Source organism: Trachurus japonicus, chromosome 17, assembly GCF_045865225.1.
Source record: "Trachurus japonicus isolate A0001 chromosome 17, Traja_1.0".
NCBI lineage: Eukaryota > Metazoa > Chordata > Actinopteri > Carangiformes > Carangidae > Trachurus > Trachurus japonicus.
In genome coordinates, this window is record NC_140923.1 from 11,681,767 (window position 1) to 11,709,346 (window position 27,580).

At 39.9% G+C, this 27,580-nt stretch overlaps 1 protein-coding gene across 2 annotated transcripts in view; it reads right to left on the minus strand.

The window, feature by feature from the left end:
- nectin4b (nectin cell adhesion molecule 4b) overlaps positions 1 to 27,137 on the minus strand; it is a 39,376-nt gene extending 12,239 nt beyond the window's left edge. Inside the window, exons 1-5 of one of the 2 annotated variants that reach the window (XR_015037983.1) lie at positions 26,987 to 27,136; positions 16,844 to 17,044; positions 15,107 to 15,274; positions 7,721 to 7,996; positions 2,196 to 2,313 (exon numbers count right to left, since the gene is read on the minus strand). Coding sequence is in view for 1 of the 2 variants with exons in the window: in XM_085803693.1 (XP_085659819.1) it covers positions 2,196 to 2,313; positions 7,721 to 7,996; positions 15,107 to 15,274; positions 16,844 to 17,044; positions 26,987 to 27,038 (815 nt within the window). In the remaining variant the exon portion in view is untranslated. Of the gene's footprint in view, positions 1 to 2,195; positions 2,314 to 7,720; positions 7,997 to 15,106; positions 15,275 to 16,843; positions 17,045 to 26,986 lie in introns of both variants that reach the window. The other variant, XM_085803693.1, reaches the window with a different exon arrangement.
- Positions 27,138 to 27,580: the final 443 nt, after the last annotated feature.

A 27,580-nucleotide genomic window follows, 5' to 3' on the forward strand; every position in this document is an offset into this window, starting at 1 on the left:
CAAAATAAAACCTGCAGCACACACACACACACACACACACACACACAGACACACACACACTCAAGCGTACAACCGCTGCCCATTGAGCGTGAGCAGAGTAAATAACTACCAGGTTTGATTCAGCAGCGAGGAAGGAGCGACACATAAAGGCGAGCCGGTTTCTGATGGGGTCCGTTGAGAGGGGTCATGTTGCCCCCCAGGTTTCAGCCGAGCTGCACTAGCTATTGAACAGCTGCTTTAAAAACCCCTCGACTCCCTCTTTCTCTCTGAAAACTGAACCCAGATCAGATTTCCTTTCACTCAAACCCCACCTAGCTTCTCCAAAAACAAAACCCTTTATACCCTCGGTCACACAGGTGGAGATTGCATCTGACACTGAGAAGATGGTTGAACCTGATACAGATAAAACAAAAACAAAAAAAGGTGAGCAGCCAAACTCTGCTTTTCTTTTCTCTGCTGCTGCTGATTGAATCGACACAATTAAATTAAAATAAAATGGTTGTAATGACACAGAGAGTGAAACTACACCCACCCACAACAGCAACACTTTGATGTTTTGGGGGAACAGCACTTGTATTTTCTTGCCTGAATAGTCTAAAGTCTAAAACTCTTTTTCACTTAAATAATAAACCAATAAACAACATATAAATGGTGTTAATTAAAGAGATTAAAGGATTTTTATTTAATTTACACTGTTCCTTGAATGTTTGCAATATTCTCCTCTGTAAGTCGTCCACGGTCGAAATCTTTTTCTTAATTTAAAACCAATGCAAATTACTCGTTTTTACTGTTTTTTCTGTAATACGATTTTTTTTTAACTTATTATTTCATTGTAAAGCACTTTGGGCTGTTTTAAAGGGTTGTATAAATGAACCTTGATTGATTGATTGATTGTGTGTGTGTGGCTATTTCCATTTTAGCATAGTTACTATATTACTGTAATCACCTTTATGTATGTATATACTATAAGAAATCAAGGAAATGAAGGAAATACAGTCAAAACCTGAGGTAATAACTCTATAAACTGACTTTGTGATTACAGTATTTATCAATCACTGCTCTTTAGGACTGTTTCGTCACAGGAAAAGGAAATATTAGATGATATTTGCATCATTTAAACACATTTTCATTATAATAGTACGACATATTTGCTGTCTGTATGAACCTTGGGGTCATACAAGAACCCGTTATTGTTCATTTGCTGTGTTTATTGTGTCCATTTGTAAAGTTTTGTAGATGCTAGTAAGTGGATTTTGTAACTTGTAACCTTCCTGTCTCCACTTCTGTTTCCTGTCTGCCTCTAAACTCTGCTAACTGGCTCCATATTTTTATTTTACAGATATTAAAAGCAGCCTCTCATTGAACAAAATGGTGATGTGTTTGAGTGAGTGTGTGTGTTGCAAAACAGCTGGAAGCCTGTGAGAGTTTGAACAGCGTGTGTCCACAGTGGATGCGCCAAGGGGTCTGCGAGGTTGAAAAGGTTTAATCCGGAGTAATCTCAATATTTCTCGACTGTCTCACGGCTCAGATACTCTTATCTTCCCTCGGCAGCAGCAGCAACACACACACAACATTCGATCATTGTGTGCACAGTGGTGGCTGTAATGGCTGGTGCGGTGCCTCTAATTAAAACACCAGACCCTGTGTTTTCCAGCCATTACAGTGATATTTAAAGCACGGCTCTATGATTAAGTGCTTAGCGTGTGTCGCCTGCTCTTCCTCGTGCAGCTCCCTCCCTCCCTCCCTCGTGTGAAAATACTCTCCTTCCCCTTTTTTCTCTTTTTTTTTCTCTCTTTCGTATAACTTCAAATTGCGCAACGAGACACCGACGCTTTTATTCCACTGATGAATTGTGGTAGAGGAGAGAGAGAGAGAGAGAGAGAGAGGTGCCCTCCTTTACATTCACACACACACACACACACACACACCCTCTGTTGTTCACAGGTGTGTAAAGTGTGTGTTAACGGAGGCTTATGGTCACATTCCTGCGCCATGTAAAGAGCAATTTAGCAGCACAGATAGTATTACAGCGGCGAGAATTAACATGTAATTGTCACAGTCCCTCAGACAGCGTTAAACCCAAGATATATATATATATACTGTATATGTATGTATATGTGTGTGTGTGTGTGTGTGTGTGTGTGTGTGTGTGTGTGTGTGTGTGTGTGTAGTAGACTGTAGGATGATGACGGTACCATGTCCAGGTGATGTTCTGAGGTTTGGGGTATCCCCCGACGCTGCACACGAGCTCCGCTTTCTCCAAACCCACGTACAATTTTCCTGGGGCGGAGGTGATGGTGGCGTCCGGGGGGTCTGATGCAGAAACACACACACACACACACACACACACACACATATATACAGTATATAAGCACAAAATATTCACCCAAAGGAGAAAAACCCTTCATGACAGAGGAGAAATAGTCATTTAGACAAAACTAGACGAGGCTGGTTTTTGTGTCTTTATTTATCTAGAGCTGAAGTCGCCTCAGAATCACTGTTATTACAACACGACTTCACCTTCACACAGTTTCCTCCTGTTTCAAGTCCACAAAAGGTTTTTAGGTGCCGAATTTAATCACATTTCACAACAGTAGCTAACAGTCATTTTGCAGAAATTACTTCTGTTGTGTTTTTTTAAAATGTGTCTTTTTACTTCTTGCAGAAATTCTCTGAACAACTAAAAGCAAAAACCGTTTGTTTCTTGGCCAGAGCCCCTGAACGCATCACGAGGACCAATAACAGACTTGAACTCATTTCACCTGAATCTCCCAAAATTCATACTGGGTGATTTCAACCAATGAGAATCATTTCACCACCACGTGCATCGCGTGAACGCGTGTTTAGGCTGTAAAAATGTCCTAAATGACGTAGTTTCAAGTAAACTCTGGACTATCTCCCTTCAGGACACTTGGATTGCGGCAGACGAGCCGTGTGGAGGAAGATTACAAGGTTTTTGTGTCGTTTTATGGTCGTTTTTGTGTCGGGTGCTATTAAAGTTAGACTACGAAGACTACGAACCGGCCTCCCGCACTGCAAAAACTCAAAATCTTTCCAAGAATATTTGTCTTCTTGTCAAAATGTCTCAATTTTAATCAAAACTAATCTCTTTCCACTTAAAATAAGACTCATCACCTAAAAATTAACTTGTTTTTAGATCATTTTCACTTGTTTCAAACTAATTTTCACTTGAAATAAGTAGAAAAATCTGCCAGTGAAAGCAGGTTTTTTATGCTTGTAATAAGAAAGAAAAACTTGCTCCACTGTCAGATTTTTCTACTTATTTCAAGTGAAAATTTGCTTTAAAAAAGTAAAAAGTGTCTAAAAACAAGCTGCTTTTTAAATGTGATGAATCTTATTTTAAGTATAATTAGATTTATTTTGACTAGAAATAAGACAAATATTCTTGGTAAGATTTTGAGTTTTTGCAGTGCGGGTCTCCAGATGCACTTTGAGGAATAAAAAACTACTCCGGAGTATTCATCAGCATGAGGGTGAGTCAATAATGACTGAATTTTGGTGAACTATTCCTTTAACTTAAATCATTTCTGTCTGCATGTCAGATTTATTCATCCATCACTTATCTGCTATATCAATATTTAATCATAAGCTACAATATATTTTATTGGCTGCTCCCTGGTCCTGTACACGTATTAATTATCAGACATTTATCTATAATCTTAGTGTCTCTTAATTGTTTACGTTCTGTCTTGACTTGCTCTACGTGCCTTAAAGTTTCCCTCTGGGGACAAATAAAGTTTCTCTTTAACTGAATTGAAAATCTGATCAGGTGTGTTTCTGGTACAGTGTGTTATTACATGGATGTCTGAAGCATCATCTGGTCTCAGTCTGCTGCTGCTGCGTCTTTCCCTCTGGCTTACAGGACGTGTTCCGGTGTCAGGATAATGAAACGTTATTTTGATGCACACTTTTTAATCACATAAACTTTGATTGATTGATTGATTGATTGATTGATTGATTGATTGATTGATTGATTGATTGTGTATGTGTGGCTATTTCCATTTTAGCATAGTTACTATATTACTGTAATCACCTTTATGTATATACTATAAGAAATCAAGGAAATGAAGGAAATACAGTCAAAACCTGGAGGTAATAACTCTATAAACTGACTTTGTGATTACAGTATTTACCAATCACTGCTCTTTAGGGCTGTTTCGTCACAGGAAAAGAAAATATTAGATGATATTTGCATCATTTAAACACATTTTCATTATAATAGTACGACATATTTGCTGTCTGTATGAATCTTGGGGTCATACAAGAACCCGTTATTGTTCATTTGTTGTGTTTATTGTGTCCATTTGTAAAGTTTTGTAGATGCTAGGAGGTGCATTTTGTAACTTGTAACCTTCCTGTCTCCAGTTCTGCTTCCTGTCTGCCTCTAAACTCTGCTAACTGGCTTCATATTTCTATTATACAGATATTAAAAGCAGCTTCTCATTGAACTCTCTGCAGCAAAATGGTGATGTGTGTGTGTGTGTGTGTGTGTGTGTGTATGAGTGTTGCAAAACAGCTCGAAGCCTGTGAGAGTTTGAACAGCGTGTGTCCACAGTGGATGCGCCAAGGGGTCTGCGAGGTTGAAAAGGTTTAATCACACTTTTCAATCACATAAACTTTAATCTTTGCATCTGTAGTTTGTTTTTTTTAACCAGGTTTATATTGAACACATCTGTGAACAGGACGACCGAAGGCCCGTCCCCAACCTCGTCGATACGGACGTGGGTTTTAATCTCAACTGGTTAGAAAAGACAAATGCGTCCCTGACGTCCTCAGTTTCTAGATAAAAACCTCTAACGTCAGTGAACTCTCCGCTGTGACGGACAAAGAGTTGTTGTTTAAGGGAACTAACATTTTGCAGTTGCCACCCAAACTACACCAACAACACTATTACTCAAACTCTTTCCTGAGCCTGAGATCGAATCTGCCGATATTGTTTAATGTTTAGTCGACTGCCACCCATTTGTTTCCTCAGACAGAAGGTTAGACTGCGCAAACACCTCTTGCGTGGCATCTGGAGGGGGAAATGAATCTCATTGGTTGAGTTTACCACCAGAGGGAGGGGCTGAAGCGGACGGCCGTGTGAATCTGGCTGAAGTGATGATGTAGGCTTCCCTAATAAAATCAATGATGAGTGATGGTTTGTGTTGCACTCAGGTGTTTCCATTTTAGTTTGAGCCAACTCAGTGGCACGGATGTCCTCGGTGACACACCCCACTAAGCTCATTAATATCATTTACATGCGTGTTTTTCCTGCTACGCCGCTGCAATAAAATGGTTCCAGTCAGATGACACCAGGAAACATTATAATGAATATTACCGGCGCCATTTTAAGGCCCGTATGTTTTCATATGAGCCGTGTTTGCAGCTTGGTGTGGATCTAGTATGGAAGATGACATGTATCCAGGGCCGTTGTATAGGGGAGAAAGGTGATGATAACTCTAGGGGCCCAGCGCCCAGTGGGGCCCATAAAAAACCCCAGTAGTCCAATCTTTGTATGACTGATTTATTCTGCTTAGACCCTGACTAATACTCATAGTACACTGTAAAAACTCAACATCTTTCCAAGAATATTTGTCTTATTTCTTGTCCAAATGTCTCATTTCTAGTCAAAGCTAATCTCTTTACACTTAAAATAAGACTCATAACTTAAAAATTTACTTTTTTTTAAAGATCATTTTCACTTGTTTCAAACAAATTTTCACTTGAAATAAGTAGAAAAATCTGCCAGTGAAAGCATGTTTTTTTGTGCTTGTAATAAGGAAGAAAAACTTGTTCCACTATCAGATTTATTATCAGAATTACTTATTCCAAGTGAAAATCTGCTTGAAAGGAGTAAAAAGTGTCTAAAAACAAGCTACTTTTAATATGATGTGTCTTATTTTAAGTATAATGATATTTGTTTTGACTAGAAATGACATTTTGACTAGAAATAAAACAAATATTCTTACTTACTTCTTACATACTTGAGTTTTTGCAGTGTAATGCTGCATTAGCATCAAAACAAAGAAGGCTAAATAAAAAATGATAATACATACGTAGTCTAAGAAAAAAAAAACTGGAAAAGTTAGGGGGGGGGGGGGCACTTTAGTAGTCTTTAAGGGGGCCCAGAATTCCTAGCAACGGCCCTGCATGTATCTATGATTTTCTACCTCTTTTTCTCCTTTTAATATTTCTACCAGACGATAAAATCATGTCTTATGCACCAACGAGTTGTTCTGAGAAAAACATTTAGTCGAGCATTCAAAAGCAGAGTTTCATTAATGTTTCAGGTTAGAAAAATATGAATTTACTTGGGCCCGAGCAATTCATCGTGAAAAGAAAGTGTGTAATTATTCATTATAGGCTTTTGTCTTTCTTGTAGTTATCTTATTTATATTTTCCAAGAGCTTACCGCAGGGCTGTCTAGAGGCCGTTGTGATCAATAGAAGTTATTTACTGTAACACAGTGAAGCGTTGAGCCTCCAATAGAGATTTGTCACAAGTGTTTGAGCCAAAAAAATGTTTGTTTATGTAAATATGAGGAATATCTGCTGATTAACTGGTTCAAAATGATTCTCTCTTTCATATCAGTATCATTCGGGCCCTAGACTTTAGTCCAGTACAGAGCGTATAGCAAAAACAACCAGGAAATACAATATTATTATCAATATTATACAATTATAAATCTATTAAAACTCGTAAAACGTAGTCTTCTCCTTTGTTGTTTTCTTTTTATTATCATTTGATCTTATCATATATATATTTTAAAATGTATAGTTATGTATTTATACTGTTTTCTTACATGATTATTGATTAGAAGTGTAAAGATTATGTGCAGCTTTAAAAAGGGAAAGTATGTAAATGAAAGGAAATGTAAATGTCATGTTACTGTTATGAAAAAACGAATAAAAATGAAGTTAAAAAAACAAAAAAACTCTAACTAAGATTCACTACAGCTCCATTGTAGGTCTCGTTATGGCCTCAAACCAGCTTCACATCATCATCATCATCATCATCTTCAGGTGTACTCAGGGCCGTTGCTAGGAATTCTGGGCCCCCTTAAAGAATACTAAAGTGGGCCCCTCCCCCTAACTTTTCCTTTTTTTTTTTCTTAGACTACGTATGTATTATCATTTTTTATTTAGCCTTCTTTGTTTTGATGCTAATGCAGCATTACACTGCAAAAACTCAAGTATAGTAATATATATAATATTTGTCTTATTTCTAGTCAAAATGTCATTTCTAGTCAAAACAAATCTCATTATACTTAAAATAAGACACATCATATTAAAAATAGCTTGTTTTTAGACACTTTTTACTTCTTTCAAGCAGATTTTCACTTGGAATAAGTGGAGCAAGTTTTTCTTCCTTATTACAAGCACAAAAAACTTACTTTCACTGGCAGATTTTTCTATTTATTGTGAATTTAAGTGAAAATTATCTAAAAACAAGTTAATTTTTAGGTAATGAGTCTTATTTTAAGTGGAAAGAGATTAGTTTTGACTAGAAATGAGACATTTGGACAAGAAATAAGACAAATATTCTTTGAAAGATGTTGAGTTTTCGCAGTGTACTATGAGTATTAGTCAGGGTCTTATGCAGAATAAATCATAAATTAGACTACTGGGGTTTTTTATGGGCCCCACTGGGCGCTGGGCCCCTAGAGTTATCATCACCTTTCTCCCCTATACAACTGCCCCCTGGGTGTACTACTCACAGTGAACCACCAGGCGGTTGCAGAGCCGCCGCGGTCGGTCCAGACTGGGATGCCAGACCAGACAGTCGAGCTTCTTGCCGTTCATGCCGCGGAGAGGGTGCAGGGAGAAGTGGCTGGACACGGCGGCGTCGCTGCTGCGGTTCTGGGACTGACCCGGCAGCTCCGTGTCCCAGGACAGACGGGGCAGCGGTCTGCCCACGGAGCGGCAGGTGGCGGCCACGCGGTACGGCTGCCCCTCCACCAGGACCACGGGGTCCAGGGAGGAGATGGGGGAACCTGAGGGAAGAGGAGGAAGACCAGGGTTTAAAGGGATAGTTCATTTTGGCAGATTGACCCATTGTCATAACCCCTATAATCATAGCAATGAATGAATGAATTTATATTTATTTACGTGTCGTGCACCAATTAAGGCGCCCAGCCTATAAAGGCTTACAAGACACATTATCATCATATTTAGACACCAAACAAAATCATCAGAGCACAGACAAAACCAAACAGAAACAGAAACCACATGGAGTTCACATAAATAATTCACTTTTTCTTTTTGACCAGGCACTTTTTATGAAAGTAGCTATAGTAAAGACTTCTTTTCTGAAGAACCATTCCAACTTTACCTCATCATCAACCCAAAACAACTCAGGTTTCACATTTTGCATTTTCTGAAACAAAAACTGCCTGTTCTGGCTTCATCATATAACGGACAATGAAACACAAAATGCAGTTCATCCTCAATTACATTTAAATTACATAATGTGCATAGTCTTTCATCCTCAGGTACTGAGTTAAACCTACCAACTTCTATTGCCAGAGGGAGAATCCAGCCTTCAACTGGGCACATAAAGATAAAGAGAGAAAGGATCTATCCAATGGCAAACTCACATAGGGTTCTGAACAATATACATTTTTCAATTGGCAATAGGTTCTGAGTTCATAGCAGTAGGTTTGTTACCTTTAATTGTCGGTGCAAGCTATTTTTAGAACAGCGGAGCAGAGCCGTGAGCTGCTCAGAGCTAGGCTACGGAGGCTCATGGGATTTCTTGGTTTCCCTCATCAAACTCATCAAATACACAATCCAACAACTCCACAACGCTCTGGTGGACAAGTTGTGACCTGCACATTCACCACGCTATGAGATAATAACACAACGTTACCACACAGAGTTGTTTTAGAGGGAAATTCATGCAAAACCGCTGATGCACGTTGCCTTCAGGGGCAGTTTTTCATCAACAGTCTCTGTATTTCCCTCTAAAACAACTCTGTCTGGTAACGTTGTGTTATTATCTCATAGCGTGGTGAATGTGCAGCTCACAACTTGTCCACCAGAGCGTTGTGGAGTTGTTGGATTGTGTCTTTGATGAGTTTGATGAGGGAAACCAAGAAATCCCATAATGAGCCTCCGTAGCGTAGCTCTTAGCAGCTCACGGCTCTGCTCCGCCGTTGTAAAAATAGCTTGCAAAGACAATTAAAGGTAACAAACCTACTGCTATGACTATAGGGATTATGGCAATGGGCCAATTTGCCAAAAATGTTGAACTATCCCTTTGAGACTTTCTGTTGGAAACGATGACGGGACTCTTTCTGTAAAACACATTCCCTGTAATCAAAGCTGATTATGGCGCTGGCGTTTAATTAATACTCTCCACAGCTCAAAGCTCATTTGTCTTTACCTTAAATTATCTTAAGTGTCGGCAATTAAACCCGTTAAAGGCAGGATTTCACTAAGTGTTTCTCTATGTCTGAGAGGAGAACGGATGTCAGAGCAACAAGGTCAAGCGAGGTTCATACATGAGGTAAGAAGAACATGGTAACAAACCGTCAACACAAAACAGAAGTGGTGCTTTTCTAACTAAAAACCCCATCTGATTTTCACAACAGCTGTTGTTGCAAAACCATGTGTGCAAACATCAATTGTGAAATTCTCACATAAATAAAAAAAAACTCTCTATCAACTCTACATCTGCTTTTGTGAATTTGAATTTCCTTTGTATAAACTTCATTTTTTAGCAGATCCCCAACACATGTACAGTTTAATTTCCAGTTGTGAGAAGAGGATCCATCTTAGAAATGTTTAATGTGTTGTATTTTGATTTGAGATCAACAAACTCTTTTAAAAAAAAAGACATTAGAAAGGACCAGGCAGCGATTAAAAAACAGGAACAGGAAGAAGCAAGAAGTTTTCAGTGAAAGAGTTAGAGAGATGCACTAATATATAATTATAGGCCTATATAATGTGATTTTATGTAGGGAAAGTGCATTAATAACAAGGCTGCACAAATATCATATCGCAATTGTGGGGCAAATTTACGATCGTGAGGGTGTGAATGGTCATTTTTATTTTTTATTTTTACTTAAAGACGTATTAAACTATTGTGTCTTGAACCAAACAAATACGTCCAACAACACACACGGTGCTGATAATTCACAACAATGCTGAGACATATTTTACGTATTTGACATTTGTTTTTCTGAATCTGAAAAATCTAAACTCTTTTGTTTTATTGCAGCATTAAATAGAAAGCATGAATACTAATGCAGGGGTTCTCCACTAGTCTCACTCTGGGCTCCACATTTTCCCATGGTCATTAAGTCGCGACCCACTTTTATAGAATTCAAACCAAGAATTTTTTTTTAAAGCCTTTAAAAACTCATTTTGCTCTTTATTGAGCAAAGTGCATTTCAGGGCACATGAATGAAACTGAGGAGTTACCATGACAACTGCATGTACGGAAGTGAATAAAAAAATATCAAACTGCACAAAATGGAGACTAACAAAACGATATATTTGTCTTCTAATGCATCTCTGCATTCAGAGCATGTTCACAAAAGTGAATAAATATCAAATTGCACAAAATGAAGACCCACAAAACAAAACAAGATTCACTGCATCAGGCCACATTAATAAGAAACTGATATCTTTGCATTCAGAGCAAATAATAAGAAAGTGAGGAGGAGCATTACAACTGCATGTGTTCACGTGTCTCCTGTGCCTTTCAATATAAGTTATTTTTCAAAATAAAAGACATGTCCAACATCAGATGTGCATTAATTATTATTTACTTTTTTGACCAGCTGTCCGCGACCCATCCAGAACGGGTCTAGACCCACCAGTTGAGAACCACTATACTAATGTATTTAGTCTCATTATCAAAGAGAGAGGCCAGGCATTAAAACTAAGTTGGCCAGTTTGTGGATCTATAGGCGGATCTATACACGGCCACACACACACACACACACACACACACACACACACACACACACACACACACACACACACACACACACACACACACACACACACACACACACACACACACACACACACACACACACACACACACACACACACACACACACACACACACACACACACACACACACACACACACACACACACAGTGGTTGAGCGTTAACGGTGTGAATGGAGGCGGTTGACGTGTCAGTCCGTTGCTGCTCTGTGATGTGCGACGTGTCGGGACTCGTCACTGCTCATGTCATGAAGAACTCAACAGACATTTTTGATCGTCTCGCTCCGGTTTTTTCACTTCAGGCAGTTTCACACTCTGATACTTTCAGGAAGTGATACTGTTCAGACGCGGGTCAGAAATAGTCCGTCAGCTGACCACAGCGACTGGAGCGTCCTCCTCTCTGGAGCATCGCTGCATTTGAACTGATGTACACTCGTGTTAACAGTGAGAATAACAAACAAAAGCAGCCACATATTTTAAAAAATGGTGCCTTCATTATTGATTGAATATGTTCAATCACAAATTAAAAGCTTTATTATTTAAAATTTGAAGTGTTTTCATGGTTTTAAAGTTGTTGGATGACCTTGGATGTTTACTTTAAATCATCTCTGAGACATATCCCTCATATATTTGCATTTTATTTACTTATTATTATTATAAATCCATGTCTCCATATTCTTATTTCACTGATTTTGTTTATGCTTTCTCTGGACATATATTGTATTATAGAGCCTGGAAGTACAAAAGTCATTGATTTAAGTCTCAATCGTTGACTCATGAACAAACAGCCAGTACTTCTCAGTGTTGGGAAGAAGATATTGGGCCTCATTCACCAATATCTTCTTAAGAACCTTCTTAGATTCTTTCTTAAGTTGTTCTTAAGAAGTTCCTTAAGAAAACCCTACGTCAGATTCATCAACGCGTTCGTAAGCCTCAGAATTGTTCGCAGCTGTGTTCCTACTTGATGAATGCCATCTCCTCGTAAGTTGAGGGCGTGTGCCAGGTGAGTCTAATTAACATAGGATTAGCATAGGTAACAGCCCCCTCAATGCCCGTAAAAGGGCATGAGACTGCAGGGCCGTGTGCAAACAGCACCCACAGGCACTGAGCAGAGAAGGTGAAGTGAGAAAGAAAGTTGAAATGCGCAAATGAAAATCTGGGAGGGAGCACCAGACTCCAAACGTAAAAAGAACTTAAGTAGTGAAGTGGCGCTACTGTGGCAGGAATTAAACAAAGAAACAAACAAAAGGCTTAGATTTAGTTTATATTTTTATATTTATATTTAGGCTATATTTAGTAGAGTCAGCAGTGGATGCAGCTCTTCGGGTTGTTATCAAAGACACCACACTCTCACGTGTGCCATCATAAATATCATCATATTATCACATATGAAAAAACAACAACAATTGTGTGTAGTGTGAACACTTACAGTAGGTGCACTGTTGCAGCCCGCAATTAGAAAAAAAAAAATCATATCGGCAGCTGTATGCCCCCCCCCCAAAAAAAAGATATGATATGAATTAAGTGTCTATAATGTTTTTTAAGAGACTGCAATGATTTGTCAATTATTATTATTAATATATATGATTATTAAAAACATCATAAAAGATAAGAAAATAATTCTTATTCAAATCATATAATGTCATACAACTGCAGAAAAAAAGAAAACGCTATAATCGGTTATTTTTGCAGAAGTCTCAGCACCTAAAAGTGCGTAAGTATACTCCTGACTGTTCGTAGATTTTGTTCTTAGTTAAGAACAAATTCTGGATAAGAAAACATTCATGAATGCCACAATCTTCGTAAAAACTTCGTAAGTAGGACTTAAGAACAAATTTGTTCTTAAGAACGGTTCGTGAATGAGGCCCATTGTTCTTATATCTAATAGTCTATTAGTATAAATGCATCAGTGCGATATTTCTTATTGAGGCTTTTTAAAGGGATGGTTCAACATTTTGGCAAATTGGCCCATTGCCATAATCCCTATAGTCATAGCAGTAGGTTCGTTACCTTTAATTGTCGGTGCAAGCTGTTTTTAGAACGGTGGAGCAGAGCCGTGAGCTGCTCAGAGCTACGCTACGGAGGCTATATGGGATTTCTTGGTTTCCCTCATCAAACTCATCAAATGCACAATCCAACAACTCCACAACGCTCTGGTGGACAAGTTGTGACCTGCACATTCACCACGCTATGAGACAATAACACAACGTTACCACACAGAGTTGTTTTAGAGGGAAATACAGAGACTGTTTGATGAAAAACTGTCCCTGAAGGCAACACGCATCAGCGGTTTTGCATGAATTTCCCTCTAAAACAACTCTGTCTGGTAACGTTGTGTTATTATCTCATAGCGTGGTGAATGTGCAGGTCACAACTTGTCCACCAGAGCGTTGTGGAGTTGTTGGATTGTGTATTTGATGAGTTTGATGAGGGAAACCAAGAAATCCCATTAGCTTCTGAGCAGCTCGCGGCTCTGCTCCGCCGTTCTAAAAATAGCTTTAATAGCTGAATTAAAGGTATAACTATAGGGATTATGGCAATGGGCCAATTTGCCAAAATGTTGAACTATCCCTTTAAGTACAAATGTGCAATATCACTTTCATATTGACTCTTGTGACCCCTGTTATTCATGTGTAGTTATTTCTTGGTGTCGTGTCCCGGTTGTGCTGTGCAGCTTTGACAACAAAGTTATTCCATCTGATCTGATCTTATCGTCTATCTGAGGTCGCACAGGTGCACAAAAGGCTTAGAGGCAGATACTGAGAAATATAAACAAAACTGTCTTGACTTGGGAACTAATCTCACATTCTATCAGTCCTGGTGTTTTTAAACCTGTTTATCCTTTTGTTATATATATAAAAAATTTAAAAAAAAACACCTCTGCAGTTTGTTTGTTCTCTGAACCGTCCGTCCTGTGTTTTGCAATAAGCTGACAACCGACTGTGGAGTCAAATATCTGCAGATTTGCCACAACGACTCCTTTTGGTATCAAATTCTTACTGGGATTAACTGCAAAAAAAACAAAAACAAAAAGGTATTCATGATATTATGTTTCAAATCTTTTTTTTTTAAACACCCACTAAAATCTTTGATATTCTGTCAATGCAAATGTTTGAGGCCACGTCGGCAGCTCTCTTTCTTCTCCTTCTATGGAGATGATTATGGTTTAAATGTCATTACAGCAGCTCTGACAGGATTAGGAAGGTGTGGAGGAGGAGAGGGAAGAAGGAGAGAGTGAGAGGAGGAGGAGGAAGAGTCTTACTCCAGACGTCTAGCTAGTGAGGACTAGTGAGACTTGTTGCGTACGAACTGATGAAGCCCCTTGGATAAGAGGCGAAACGTCTTCCCAGACAAATACAAGTCCAGTTGCCTACGATTCAATTTGCCCAGAAAAGAACGATGACCTGGACAGGGCCTGTGGCCGCTGGCATAAACTCTCTATGTGGTTGTTTAGGGCCACAGCCGTTAGGTGGGGGGGGGGCACATGATCAGAAAGGTACCGGGGTTCATCAAGTCATTTAAACATCCTGAGGTCTGCACGTGCAGCTATGAGCTTTATATGTAATGTGAAGTCAATATTCAGCTTCTTTTATCTCACATTTGAGACATTTGGTGAAAATAGAACGGCAGAATGACAACATTTGTGCTCAAAAAGAAATCTTACAAAATGTCATTTTAGACTTGTTTTCTACACTTATATATTACTGTATTCATATCCTATTTCAAGCACCAAAACAGTTCATTCTCATGACTGAAGGAGTGTTTTCACAAGGGATTTGACATTTTTTCAAAAAGCAGACCTCAAATTTCCAGCATTTGTCCTAAATTATTTCTTTCTACAGTGTTCTAGGACAAACTGGCCTCAGTGTGCTTACAGCGGAGGTTCTAATATTTAGACATAAAACACTTGAGTATTGTTACATCTGCAAGTATCTTAAAAAGATACATTTAAGAAAATATGTAAAAGTCAAGAAAATGGCCTCAAACCTCAGAGGGCATAAACACGTCTGTATTCAGTTTTAACCAGTGATTTGGTGTTTGCGCTTAGAGTGCAGGGCCACAAACAAAAACCTTGTTTAGGGCCACCAACATCCTAGGGCCGGCCCTGGACCTGGATGAATGAGAATATCCATAGACTTACTCCAGACGGTGAGGGAGATCTTCCTCTCAAAGTTTCCGTTGGGGAAGGTGGAGATGTGGCAGGTGTATCTGCCCTCGTCCGACTCCTCCGTGCTGGGGATGAGCAGAGCCGAGTTCTCCGTGGGCGTGCCGCTCTCGAACCTCACACGACCGGAGTAACGGCCGAACTCTGAGGAGAGAGAAAAAAACAGGAGGCTTCAAATCATCTGCCACACTGCAAAAACTCAAAGTCTTTCCAAGAATATTTGTCTTATTTCTTGTCAAAATGACTCATTTTTGGTCAAAACTAATCTCTTTCCACTTAAAATAAGACTCATCACCTAAAAATGAACTTGTTTTTAGATCATTTTCACTTGTTTCAAACTAATTTTCACTTGAAATAAGTAGAAAAATCTGCCAGTACAAGCAAGTTTTTTGTGCTTGTAATAAGAAAGAAAAACTTCCTCCACTATCAGATTTTTTCTACTTATTCCAAGTGAAAATATGCTTGAAAGAAGTAAAAAGTGGCTAAAAACAAGCTACTTTTTATGTGATGAGTCTTATTTTTAGGTATAATGAGATTTGTTTTGACTAGATGACATTTTGACTAGAAATAAGACAAATATTCTTGGTAAGATTTTCAGTTTTTGCAGTGCATCTTTTACATTTCTTTTTTTTTTAAGCATCATCAGCTCAAACCCGGGGAAATGAATAATTACACTTTGGCGAAATAAACCTGCATTTATCCGGTGACATCACAACCACACCCTGAAGACAAATAATCCAGATCCAGAGTTCAGACTTCTGTTATGATCTCACTGAGGTTTAAGTGTGGATTTTCCTTTCTTTTTTTTCCCCCATTGAGAATTTATATTGAAGCCCAGACGTTAATTGTTGAGCCAACACACCCACTGAGTGATTCATGGACTCAAACCAGCCAAAACATCAATGAATTAAACTATGTGCTCTCTTTCACACAGCTGTACCGGCAGGGCCGTTGCTAGGAATTCTGGGCCCCCTTAAAGAATACTAAAGTGGGCCCCTCCCCCTAACTTTTCCTTTTTTTTTCTTAGACTACGTATGTATTATCATTTTTTATTTAGCCTTCTTTGTTTTGATGCTAATGCAGCATTACACTGCAAAAACTCAAGTATCTCAGCAAGAATATTTGTCTTATTTCTAGTCAAAATGTCATTTCTAGTCAAAACAAATCTCATTATACTTAAAATAAGACTCATCATATTAAAAGTAGCTTGTTTTTAGACACTTTTTACTTCTTTCAAGCAGATTTTCACTTGGAATAAGTAGAAAAAATCTGATAATGGAACAAGTTTTTCTTCCTTATTACAAGCACAAAAAACTTACTTTCACTGGCAGATTTTTCTATTTATTGTGAATTTAAGTGAAAATGATCTAAAAACAAGTTCATTTTTAGGTGATGAGTCTTATTTTAAGTGGAAAGAGATTAGTTTTGACTAGAAATGAGACATTTGGACAAGAAATAAGACAAATATTCTTGGAAAGATGTTGAGTTTTTACAGTGTACTATGAGTATTAGTCAGGGTCTTAGGCAGAATAAATCAGTCATACAAAGATTAGACTACTGGGGTTTTTTATGGGTCCCACTGGGCGCTGGGCCCCTAGAGTTATCATCACCTTTCTCCCCCATACAACGGCCCTGGTACCGGGACATTTGGCTGCAGGTAAAGTGTAAAAACCTCTGTGTGTGTTAGTTCGAGGACAGCTGGACTGGTCTTACCCGTGTGGCCGTCGGTGAAGTGCGCCGTGATGATCTGGTCTTTGCTGCCGTCCCCCAGCTCCTTGTACCAGGTGACCTGCACCACCTTGTCCTCCCCCTGCACCGCGTAGCGACAGGGCAGCCTGGTCTGGGTCTCCGACATGGAGCGCAGCGAGGCGTCGGCGTCCGGAGGCTCCACGAAGTCGCTCTGCACACACACCGCTGAGGAGGAGGAGGAGGAGGAGGAGGAGGAGGAGGAGGAGGAAGAGGAGGAAGAGGACAGGGGAGTTACATGTCAACAAAGGTAACAGACAAGCTGGGTACGATAGGAATCACAGGAGTCAGACTGAGTTAAAAATGACTTTAAAGGAATAAGTCAAGGCAAAAAAAGATAAAGAAAACATCAATAAATAACGTAGATAAATGACATTGGAGAATAAAACACAGATAAAGCTGCCAAAATATGTTCCGTTAAAACGGAAAGGTGAAATCCGGCGATCTGATTGGTTGTTAACCGTGGTATAATGAGCATATACCACGGCTACTATTCTAAAGCCTTATCACAGCGTAGGCTATCACTCCGCCTCAGGCACGTATGACTGGTATGAATGGAAGTTGTTGTCATGTATCCATGACAACGGACTGTTGCAGTCCGTAGCAAAAGACAGCTGATGTTTTTACCATGTTAAAAAAAATGGACTAAAGTAGTTGAATTGACATGTTTAAGGTGAACTTTCACCTCCAGAGGGTTAACAATGGTAGAGGGGACTGAGCAGTGACAGAGGAAAAGACCAGATGCAGAGCTACTTGGAGCTAACGTCTGGAGGGGTGGGACTAGTTTTTCACAGTGGGGCTATTTATTGGATAATATGTATTTCTGGTTGAATAAAACTACATGAAATTGATTGCGTATCCCTCTTTCATATTGTCATTATTGGTAACCGTTTTATAAAAGCAATATATCACTCCAGTCCGTGGTATATGCTCATTATACCACGGCTAAGGGGCGTTGTTCGGCCCGACGCGAAGCGGAGGGACGACAGCCCCCTTACTGTGTGTTCACACCAAAAGCTTCCAAAGCGTCAAAAACGCTCGAGGGTGGGCGTCAGACAAGACAGCTCCCAAAACGGCAAATATTTTCAGCCGCTTTGGCCGCTCGTCACGTGACTGACGTCAAAGTTCGATCGCGCTGGTCATTGGGGAGCCGAAATACAAAAAAAGAAAAAAAAAAAGGCAGCCGACGGACGTCTCTATTCTGACAGGCTGCCGCCGGTTGCCGCTGAACCGCGTCATAGCTCATTACCCTAAAGTTAAACCTGGCTCAACTTCTCATCTGGTGACGCTTTGGACGCTTTGGACGCTTTGGAAGCGCGGCGACGCCTGTTGACGCTTTGGACGCTCGGTGTCGCCGGGCTCTCATTGAAAATGAATTGACTTCAGGCGTTTTTGACGCTTTGGAAGCTTTTGGTGTGAACGCACAGTTAGAGTGAGTAAGAGTGATGCAGTTTCCATCTGGGGTATTACAGATATATGGATACAGTATGTTCTCATTTTATCCATTCATTTCATTTCATTTCATTTATTGGATCTCCATTAGCACCAGCACATTAGCATAGCTATTCTTCCTGGAGTCCAAACATAACGTCAACATTGTCTATTATATTCTTCTAAGTCCATCAAGGAAAAAACAAAACAAAAACAGCTAAGACATAGTACACCACTTGTACAATACAATTAAGAATCAGAAAATATGTACATGCAAGGGGAAAACTACTACTACTGCAGCTGCAACATTAGAAGAAACTGTTTGAGCAAGAATGTATACCTCTCTTTAGAATCTATTAACACAATATAAAGTGGGAACGAATTCCACTCTAGGATCATGGCTCTGAACAAAACAGATGTCTTCATCACATTAGTGTTCGCTTTAGGCAAAGTAAACCTCCCTTCAGTAGCAATTTCAATTCTAAAGCACGCAATCCTCTACCTGTACAACGCAGCAGGGCCATAAAACACTTTGTTTACCCCTCATGAGGTTTACACTCGGACAGACAAAACACAGTCAAGCTCACAGTCGTAGCTACGGGGCTGTCACCGCTTCGCCAAACCTGCTCGTCTGTTGACACGACACAGACACAAAGACAACACACACGGCAGTGGGCGGGTCTCGAACTCACACGGGTCTCGACGACACACACAGAGACACACACACACACAGAGCTTAAAACCTCGACAATGGAGCTTTTAAGTGACTTAATTCTCTCGGTAAAAAGCAAATATGTTGATGTGTATGAGGAGAAAAGAGCTGCAGCAACACAGGCTAATAATAGCAGAGCTGTAGTGTGATGCTGCTGCTGCTGCTGCTGCCCGCATCAGTTTCCTCCAATAACACACACACACACACACACACACACACACACACACACACACACTGTCATGCAGGTTGGAGACTGTGTGTGTGTGCATGTGAGGTTGTTTGTGTGTCTGTGTCAACACGGGGACAGACCGACGGCCCGACGTCCAGGGTGTGACCCGCTGGGTTCAGCTTCGGCCTCCCAGTGACCCTGAATGTTTGATATTTGTCCAGGAGATTTATAGATTATAGATTATAGATTATATAAATTATTATCTAATTTTTCATGTCACTATATCACCGTTTAGACTAATCTGATGTTTGTAAAGTCTATAAAACCAATGACTGGGCAAACATTACTATTTACGTGTGCATATTTTTGTAATTAGTCATGGTTATCAGAGATTAGCTGGGCTAACGGTTAGCTACCTGTTTAACTTTAATAACTCAGTGACTCAATAAACGCTCCATGAAAAAATATTTTCTCCAGCGGATATCTGAGTTACAACATGACTGAGCTAACTGGAGTAGTTTCATGTCGTGTCCCACAACGGGAGGGTTTTAACAGCTGACGTCCTGCTGTTAGCTTAGCTACCGCCGTTAGCTTAGCTACCGCCGTTAGCTTAGCTACCGCCGTTAGCTTAGCTACCGTTAGCTGTCCCTGTCAGCTGAGCCACTGATGCGTGTCGCTACCCGATCTGCGACGCTACCGGATCCGTGACAAAACTGGTCTGCGCATGCGCAGACCGGCCGCCATCTTGGACAGCTGCCTACGGCAACTCCACTTGGACAAACTTCATTTGGGCACTGCCCGATTTGCGTACATGCTTTAAGTTCTGTGAAATTAAAATACGGTACTGTGAAAATGATTAAAAAAATAAAATAAAATAAAATAAAAACCGCGTAGGTCCGTCATAAGACAGCCGCGGCAGACTCGTTTATTCAGTGAGTGTTGTGGTAGTTGTAATTGTTTGTGGTTGTCATGGTGATGAGGCCGGCGAGAAAAGAGGACAGTAAACATTAAAAGTCCGCCTGTGTTCCTGTTTTCTGAGCATCAAGATCCAGACCACCACAACCAACCCTCAATTTACATTACTAATAAAGTATTTAAAAAAATAAATAAAAAGATAAACCGTCTGTGGCGACGCACATAGGGCAGTGATCCTAAGTCAATTCAACTAAGTTTGTCCAAGTGGAGTTGCCGTACGTGGCTGTCACGGATCCGGTAGCGTCGCGGATCGGGTAGCGACAATGCTTTCTAGACACCGTGATTCCCCCAAACTGAATAAATACAACACATAGCAACACAAAACACACACAGAGAAATAGTAATGTTTCTTCAATCATTTCAGATTTGTCTAAACGGTGATAGGGCGTGAAAAATATGATATATAGCTAAACTCTCGTTCGGATCTCATTCAAATTACGTGCTGGTTTTCTACCCGGAAGTAGCCTAGAATGTAAACAACAAGGAGATTCGGTGTTGATTATTGGTTATTGTCGTATCTGTGCCACCTTTTCCCCATTTGACTTTTGTTTTTTTTTAGTATATTCCATCTAATTTTATCACTTTTTTTCAGTTTTAATAGTTAAATCTAATAGATCTGAGCGGTGACCCTGAAGAGGATGGTTCAGTCCTCATGAGTTTATGTTTGATATTTGTCCAGATAAGAAGGTTTATAGATATAGTGTTGATTATTGGTTATTGTAGTATCTGCGCCTCCTTTTCCCCATTTGACTTTTGTTTTTTTTGTATTTTCACTCTAATTTTATCTTTTTTTTTAAAGTTTTAACTACTATATCTAATAGATCTGAGCGATGACACGGTGCTACAGTGGTTAGTCCTGTCACCTCACAGAGAGGATGATCTGGTTTTGTGCAGTTTGCAGTTTGTTCTCCCTGTTCCTGTGCGTTTCCCTCTGGTTGTCCACACACACACTCATCCAATCAGCTGCATCGATCGGTTATATAGACGATTGATTGATCTGAACAAACTAAGCTTTTGCCTCTGTTACTAATAACATACTGATTATCTATGAACATTTCAGATGCAGTCTGGTGCACTGCTTGTTCAGTTTTGCTGGGATTTTGATCTATTTATTCATTTACATACTACATGTCTCTTCTCTTGGTTTGAATTGTATTTTTTATTGCTCTTTGATGTTTTAATCTGATCTTAATGGCTTTGAATCGTGTTTCAGTGGCTGTGTGTGTCTGGTATGTACAGTCGGTCCTGGAAAACCAGTTTCCCTTTCAGGATCAATAGGTTTCTAATCTAAAATCTAATCTAAATCACTAATGTTTTTATTCTATTGTGTTTTACCTCACTGTTTTATAATCTGTCACTTTTTATTAAATGTTTCTTTTTGTATTTTGTGTGTCTACACTTCAGTCAGACTGATTCTTATCGCTGTTTGTTTTTTTTATGGCCTCGTTGGACAAATGTGACACGTGTGTGTGTGTGTGTGTGTGTGTGTGGGGGTCTTTTTCTCTCTTTTTCTTTTTACAGCAGAATAAAAACCAAAGCAAACCCACTCTCCTCGGTGTCTCCATGTTTGTTTTGTGTTGTGATTTGCTCTTGCACCTTGTTGGCACGGATGTCAACATGTTATTGTTTCATATTGTGAACTCACTGACCCAAACGTCGTTCGTGGCTTCAATGAACTCTGAGTGTAGAGAAAAAACACAACTTTTTATTCAATATTTGTGTATTTTGAGAAAGAAAAACTTTGGAAAACGTGACGACATTTCACACAACACAACACAACAACTTTCTACTGTGTTTTTCCATCGACCGGTTTGGCAGACTCACACCACCAACGAGGTGTTTCGCCATCAAAGCTTTTCCAACAACACAACACATCAGTGCCGACTAATGACTAAAGGCTGACTGTACCTTTATCACACCTGGCTGTGAGTCGACATCCGACCGTGGGACACGAACAGATAGATATGCAAGAAGTGAAAGGCGGTGTGTGTGTGTGAGAGCGCAACGCATCGACTACACAACACAAACCAAACATTTGCCCTTTGGTTTCTGGGGGTGAACACTTTTTTTTCTTTTCCCTTGTGGTTACTGATTCATGAGTCGTAGTAATGATTACAAAGGAGCCGATAGGAGACGCAGGTTCCCACAGAAAAAGGAGAAAACCCCACTCAGTCGGTGCCAGGACGCATCGACTGGAGGTGTGACAGGAAACAGCTCGTGTGAAGTTTACATTTAGGGCGACACAGATATATATATTTTCATTTTCAGATGATATACTCTCCGACATGTGCAATAACCGCCCATATCTTTCTCCTTTTCATGTGTTTTCAGGTTTAGGCCCTTGTTCACTAAACTTTTTACACTTGTGTTGTGTTAATACTCATAATATATAACTAAGTTTTTAATTATGTTTTTACTTACTTCTATTTCATTATATACTTTTCTTTTCTTGGATCGTGTTTTAAGCACTTTTTATTACTGACTATGTGACTTTATGTGTCTTTAAACTTATTACTAGACTCCAAGAGAGCCCTGCACAATAACTTCTATGTGTCTGGACGGTTTGGTTTGTGCACAAATGGCAAATAAACTTCTTCTTCTTCTTCTTCGGGAAGTTACCAGTGGTGGACAGTAACGGAGTAAATTTACTTGAGTACTGTACTTAAAGCAGAAGTAAGCGATATTTTTGTGTTAATATAAGTCTTAAATAGTTCTATCTTCCGACAGCAATCACTTCTATAGAGTGTTTGGTCTGAAACACGGGTCTGTCAGTCACTCTGCTCTGCTCTGAGCCCAGGAGAAAACTTTCCTTGTATCCTACAACCTTTATCCAATGAGGAGAGAGAACGGCATAAAGGGGCGGTCCTCTCTGTGTGTGCAGCCAAGGGATGCGCGTGAATGTGGTGATGTAAAGGTAAAGGTACTTTATTGGTCACATATACGGCTAGTACAGTGAAATTCTTTCTCTGCATTTAACCCATCTCTGAGGAGCAGTGGGGACCAACTCCAGATTATGAGCCAGTGCCTTTGGTCAGGGGTACTGACTGGAGGATTAACCTAGCCGACATGTTTTTAGTGGTGGGGGAAACCGGAGTACCCGGAGGAAACCCACGCAGACACGGGGAGAACATGCAAACTCCACACAGAAAGGCCCTGGGCGGCCCGGGATTCGAACCCAGGACCTTCTTGCTGTGAGGCAACAGTGCTAACCACTGTGCCACCGTGCCGCCATGTAGGGACAAGGACCAATAGATCCATGACGAGGGCGGGGGCTGCTAACTCCATCGGCTGACAAAACGTTATTGGACACAAGCTGTGTTTGTCTGTGAAGGAAACCCTAACCCCTAAAAGCAGCACATCAGTGCAGCTGGTTTCAAAGAGTTCATTCTCAGAAACAAGAGTTAAAAGCTCCTTACATTCATTTAGAAAAAATATAGTAATTAATTGATGTGAAAAATAAGAAATTTACTCTTATTTTTACTTAAAGTAAATTTAAAAGCATGTACTTTTGGATGGGCTACTTAAGTACCTTTGAAAGCAAGTATTTTTTTTACTTTTTACTTGACTGAGCTACTTTTACTTGTAACAGAGTAAATTTTGACCAGTAGTATTTGTACTCTTACTCAAGTACTGGGGTTGAGTACTCTGTCCATCTCTGGAAGTTAAATCATGATCAGTTTGATTATTGGAGAGGAAGAAGAGGAAGAGGAAGAAGAGGAGGTAGAGAGTAGACAGAGTGAATTACAGACGGAGGTAAAGAGCAGAGAAGGCAGGTGAGAGCACGAGTGAAGAGAGATAAACGTCGACTTGAAAGAAAAACTGAACCGCACAGTTACACAAACACGAGTTCACCTGGACGTCACAAGGCTGCCAGTCTGGCTTTTCCTGTTCTCAGGATGTCAGTAAATGCATCACACACACACACACACTCACACACACACACACACACACACACACACACACTCACACACACACACACACACACACACACACACACACACTCACACACCTGTAGCTGCAGGTAACAATCATGTAGTCAAATGAATTAGTTTTTTTTATTGGGGGGGGGGGGGGTTGTGTTTTTGTTTGGTTGTTTTTTAATAGCAGCCGCAGCAGGAGCATTAAGAGTAAATCTCCACCAGGTTGGACAGAGTTAGTCACAGGAAGACGACGAAGACGACGAAGCGTTGGGCAATAAGTTCTGATTCATGTTTACTAACAGTAAGAATGTGACGGAGCTGCATTCTGTCGCCCTGCTTCCTTCTCCACAGCAGCAGCAGCAGCAGCAGCAGCAGCAGCAGCAGCAGCATTAACAGCAGCAGCAGCATTAACAGCAGCAGCAGCAGCAGCAGCAGCAGCAGCAGCAGCAGCAGCAGCAGCATTAACAGCAGCAGCAGCATTAACAGCAGCAGCAGCATTAACAGCAGCAGCAGCAACAGCAGCAGCAGCAGCAGCACCGACAGGCCGATCGCCTCAACACTGCACCCAGAAGCTGCTACAATATCATCATCATCCAGCGATGTCACAGATTTTTACTAAGTCAGACAACTGTGGGACAACGACAAGGAGCATGAGCAAGCAAAACTGCAAAATTCGAAGATGCAGGACGACATTCGGTCCATCATGGATGCATAGATACACACCTATGGAGTTCTTTACCACCAGAAATCAAATCCCAAACAGAATTAAAGATGTTTAGTGCTAGAGCTAAACATTGGCTTAAGCAGCAGCAGAAATGTGAACATTAACTTCTCTCAAGTCACTGTCAATACAGCATTTTACTAATGTTTAATGTATTTAATTTGTGCAACTTCTTAATCTAAATTTTGCAGCTGTGTTTATTTATTCATGATATCTATTCACTGTATTATTCACTGTATTTGTATTATTGCACTTATTGTAACGGTATTCAGTATCTTTTATCCTTCTTTAGCCTGACCAGGGACAAAGACTGCACATTAGCTGAAGCTAGACGTCTTGTATGCATCGCATTTTTCATTCTTTGTGGCAATGTTGTATGTATCGTCCCTGTTAAATAAACATTAAAATAAATAAAAAATAAAAAATCATCATATCCCTCTATCACGGCCTCTTTGGGGATTTACTGTAAGACGTTGTTCTTTTTGTCGTCCAGCAGCTCATCCTCAGTGTGTTGTGATTTGGAGGGAGGAAACATTTCATTTCAGGGGTTGAAACAAGAACAGCCGTTGAAACAAGAAAAGTTGGAAGCACATTAATCTCTAAAACACAGGCTGAGTGAGTCCCTCCCAACCCTTTTTTTTTGGCATGAAGTCCCGTTGGCGTGTGGCCAAGGATTTTGTTGTGGCCTGGCTGGCAGAGAGGTAACAACAAAAAAACTATCAACTATCAAAGAAGCTCATCAAAAATAAGCAAAACTTTGATAAAAAATCTAAATAAAATCTCGACACCAGTGATTCCTTGGTGGTGACACGACCCACAGGTGTGGAAACAATGATTTAAAAGTAACGTAGTGAGCTGTGTCGTCAACATTTCACCTCACTAGGCCCCGAGTGAAACCGTGAAAACCAGCTGTGTATCCCATAATGCTTTGATGACATATCATATAATTATAAAATAACATTCCCCAGTTGATTAATGATCATCAACGGGGTTAATTCACGCACAGGAAGGAAGTGGGAATGTAGAGTGACTGAGTCATCACGATCTGGTCTGTCCACATGCTTCTGTTCTGTCCATACAGCTAATGGATGGAGACCAACTCAGACAGTGTGTGTGTGTGTGTGTGTGTGTGTGTGTGTGTGTGTGTGTGTGACTCATCTCTGTAGGAGAACAATGTCAGGCCTGTAGACTTACGTTATAAACACTACAGACTCTCACAAGTACCTAAAAGTGAATGTGGACTCACTTCAGGTGCACAAAAATACATTATAATGTTATTATAGCAACCTGAATTAACTAGCTACACATCCCACTTTCACCTTTTACCAAGATTACACTCATTTTCTGTTGAATTAATATATTCTTTTCGAAATTTTGTATTTTACTCCTTTTTTTTTAAACACATCCAATTAAAAAAAAAGTACAGCAGGGGTTGTATTATAGCTACAGCAGTGCCACTATCAGGGCCGTTGCTCGGAATTCTGGGCCCCCTTAAAGAATACTAAAGTGGGCCCCTCCCCCTAACTTTTCCTTTTTTTTTCTTAGACTACGTATGTATTATCGTTTTTTATTTAGCCTACTTTGTTTTGATGCTAATGCAGCATTACACTGCAAAAACTCAAGTATCTTAGCAAGAATATTTGTCTTATTTCTAGTCAAAATGTCATTTCTAGTCAAAACAAATCTCATTCTACTTAAAATAAGACACATCATATTAAAAGCAGCTTGTTTTTAAGACACTTTTTACTTCTTTCAAGCATATTTTCACTTGGAATAAGTAGAAAAAATCTGAAAGTGGAGCAAGTTTTTCTTCCTTATTACAAGCACAAAAAACTTACTTTCACTGGCAGATTTTTCTATTTATTGTGAATTTAAGTGAAAATGATCTAAAAACAAGTACATTTTTAGGTAATGAGTCTTATTTTAAGTGGAAAGAGATTAGTTTTGACTAGAAATGAGACATTTGGACAAGAAATAAGACAAATATTCTTGGAAAGATGTTGTACTATAGTCAGGGTCTTACGCAGAATAAATCAGTCATACAAAGATTAGACTACTGGGGTTTTTTATGGGCCCCACTGGGCGCTGGGCCCCTAGAGTTATCATCACCTTTCTCCCCTATACAACGGCCCTGGCTACAGCAGTGCCACTATCATGTAAATCAATGTAACAGGAAACTCACCAAGTAGAAAAATCAGCGCCAGACTCTTTGACCTTCGGCTGGACAGCTCCATCTTTGATCCCAAAAGTACTGATAACAAATCAATAAAAAAATGAATTATTAAAAAAAAAAAAGAAAAAAAAAAGCTGCAATGGCTCCACTCCTCCTTTCTTTCTTTCTTCAAACTTTCATTATCGATATTATGTGTCTTCAAGCTCAGACAGGAAACTCCACAGGTGTCCTCTCTCTGCTGTGCAGGTGCGACAGGTGTTTCCTCCTCACTGAGCTCGTGGTTTCACACAGGTGAAGAAACAACAACTTCAGTTTTAGTGCAGGTCCGTTTGGTTAAAGTGTGTTTATTTAACTCCCAGCGCACGTCTCAAAGTCCACAAATACGAGTCAGCAACGGGTCCGCGGTGAGAAAAGATTAAATAATGAATGAAAAACACAGAAACTTATGTGAGAAAATGCAAAAATGTAGCTAAGTTTCTACTACAGATGAAACAGACAACCTGAACCTGTCCGCCTGCTTGTCAACGCGCTCGGAGAGAAAACACCTCGCTACTATCCTGGTTTTACCTCGCTACACCTGAACTGCCTTGGTCACGCCCACTA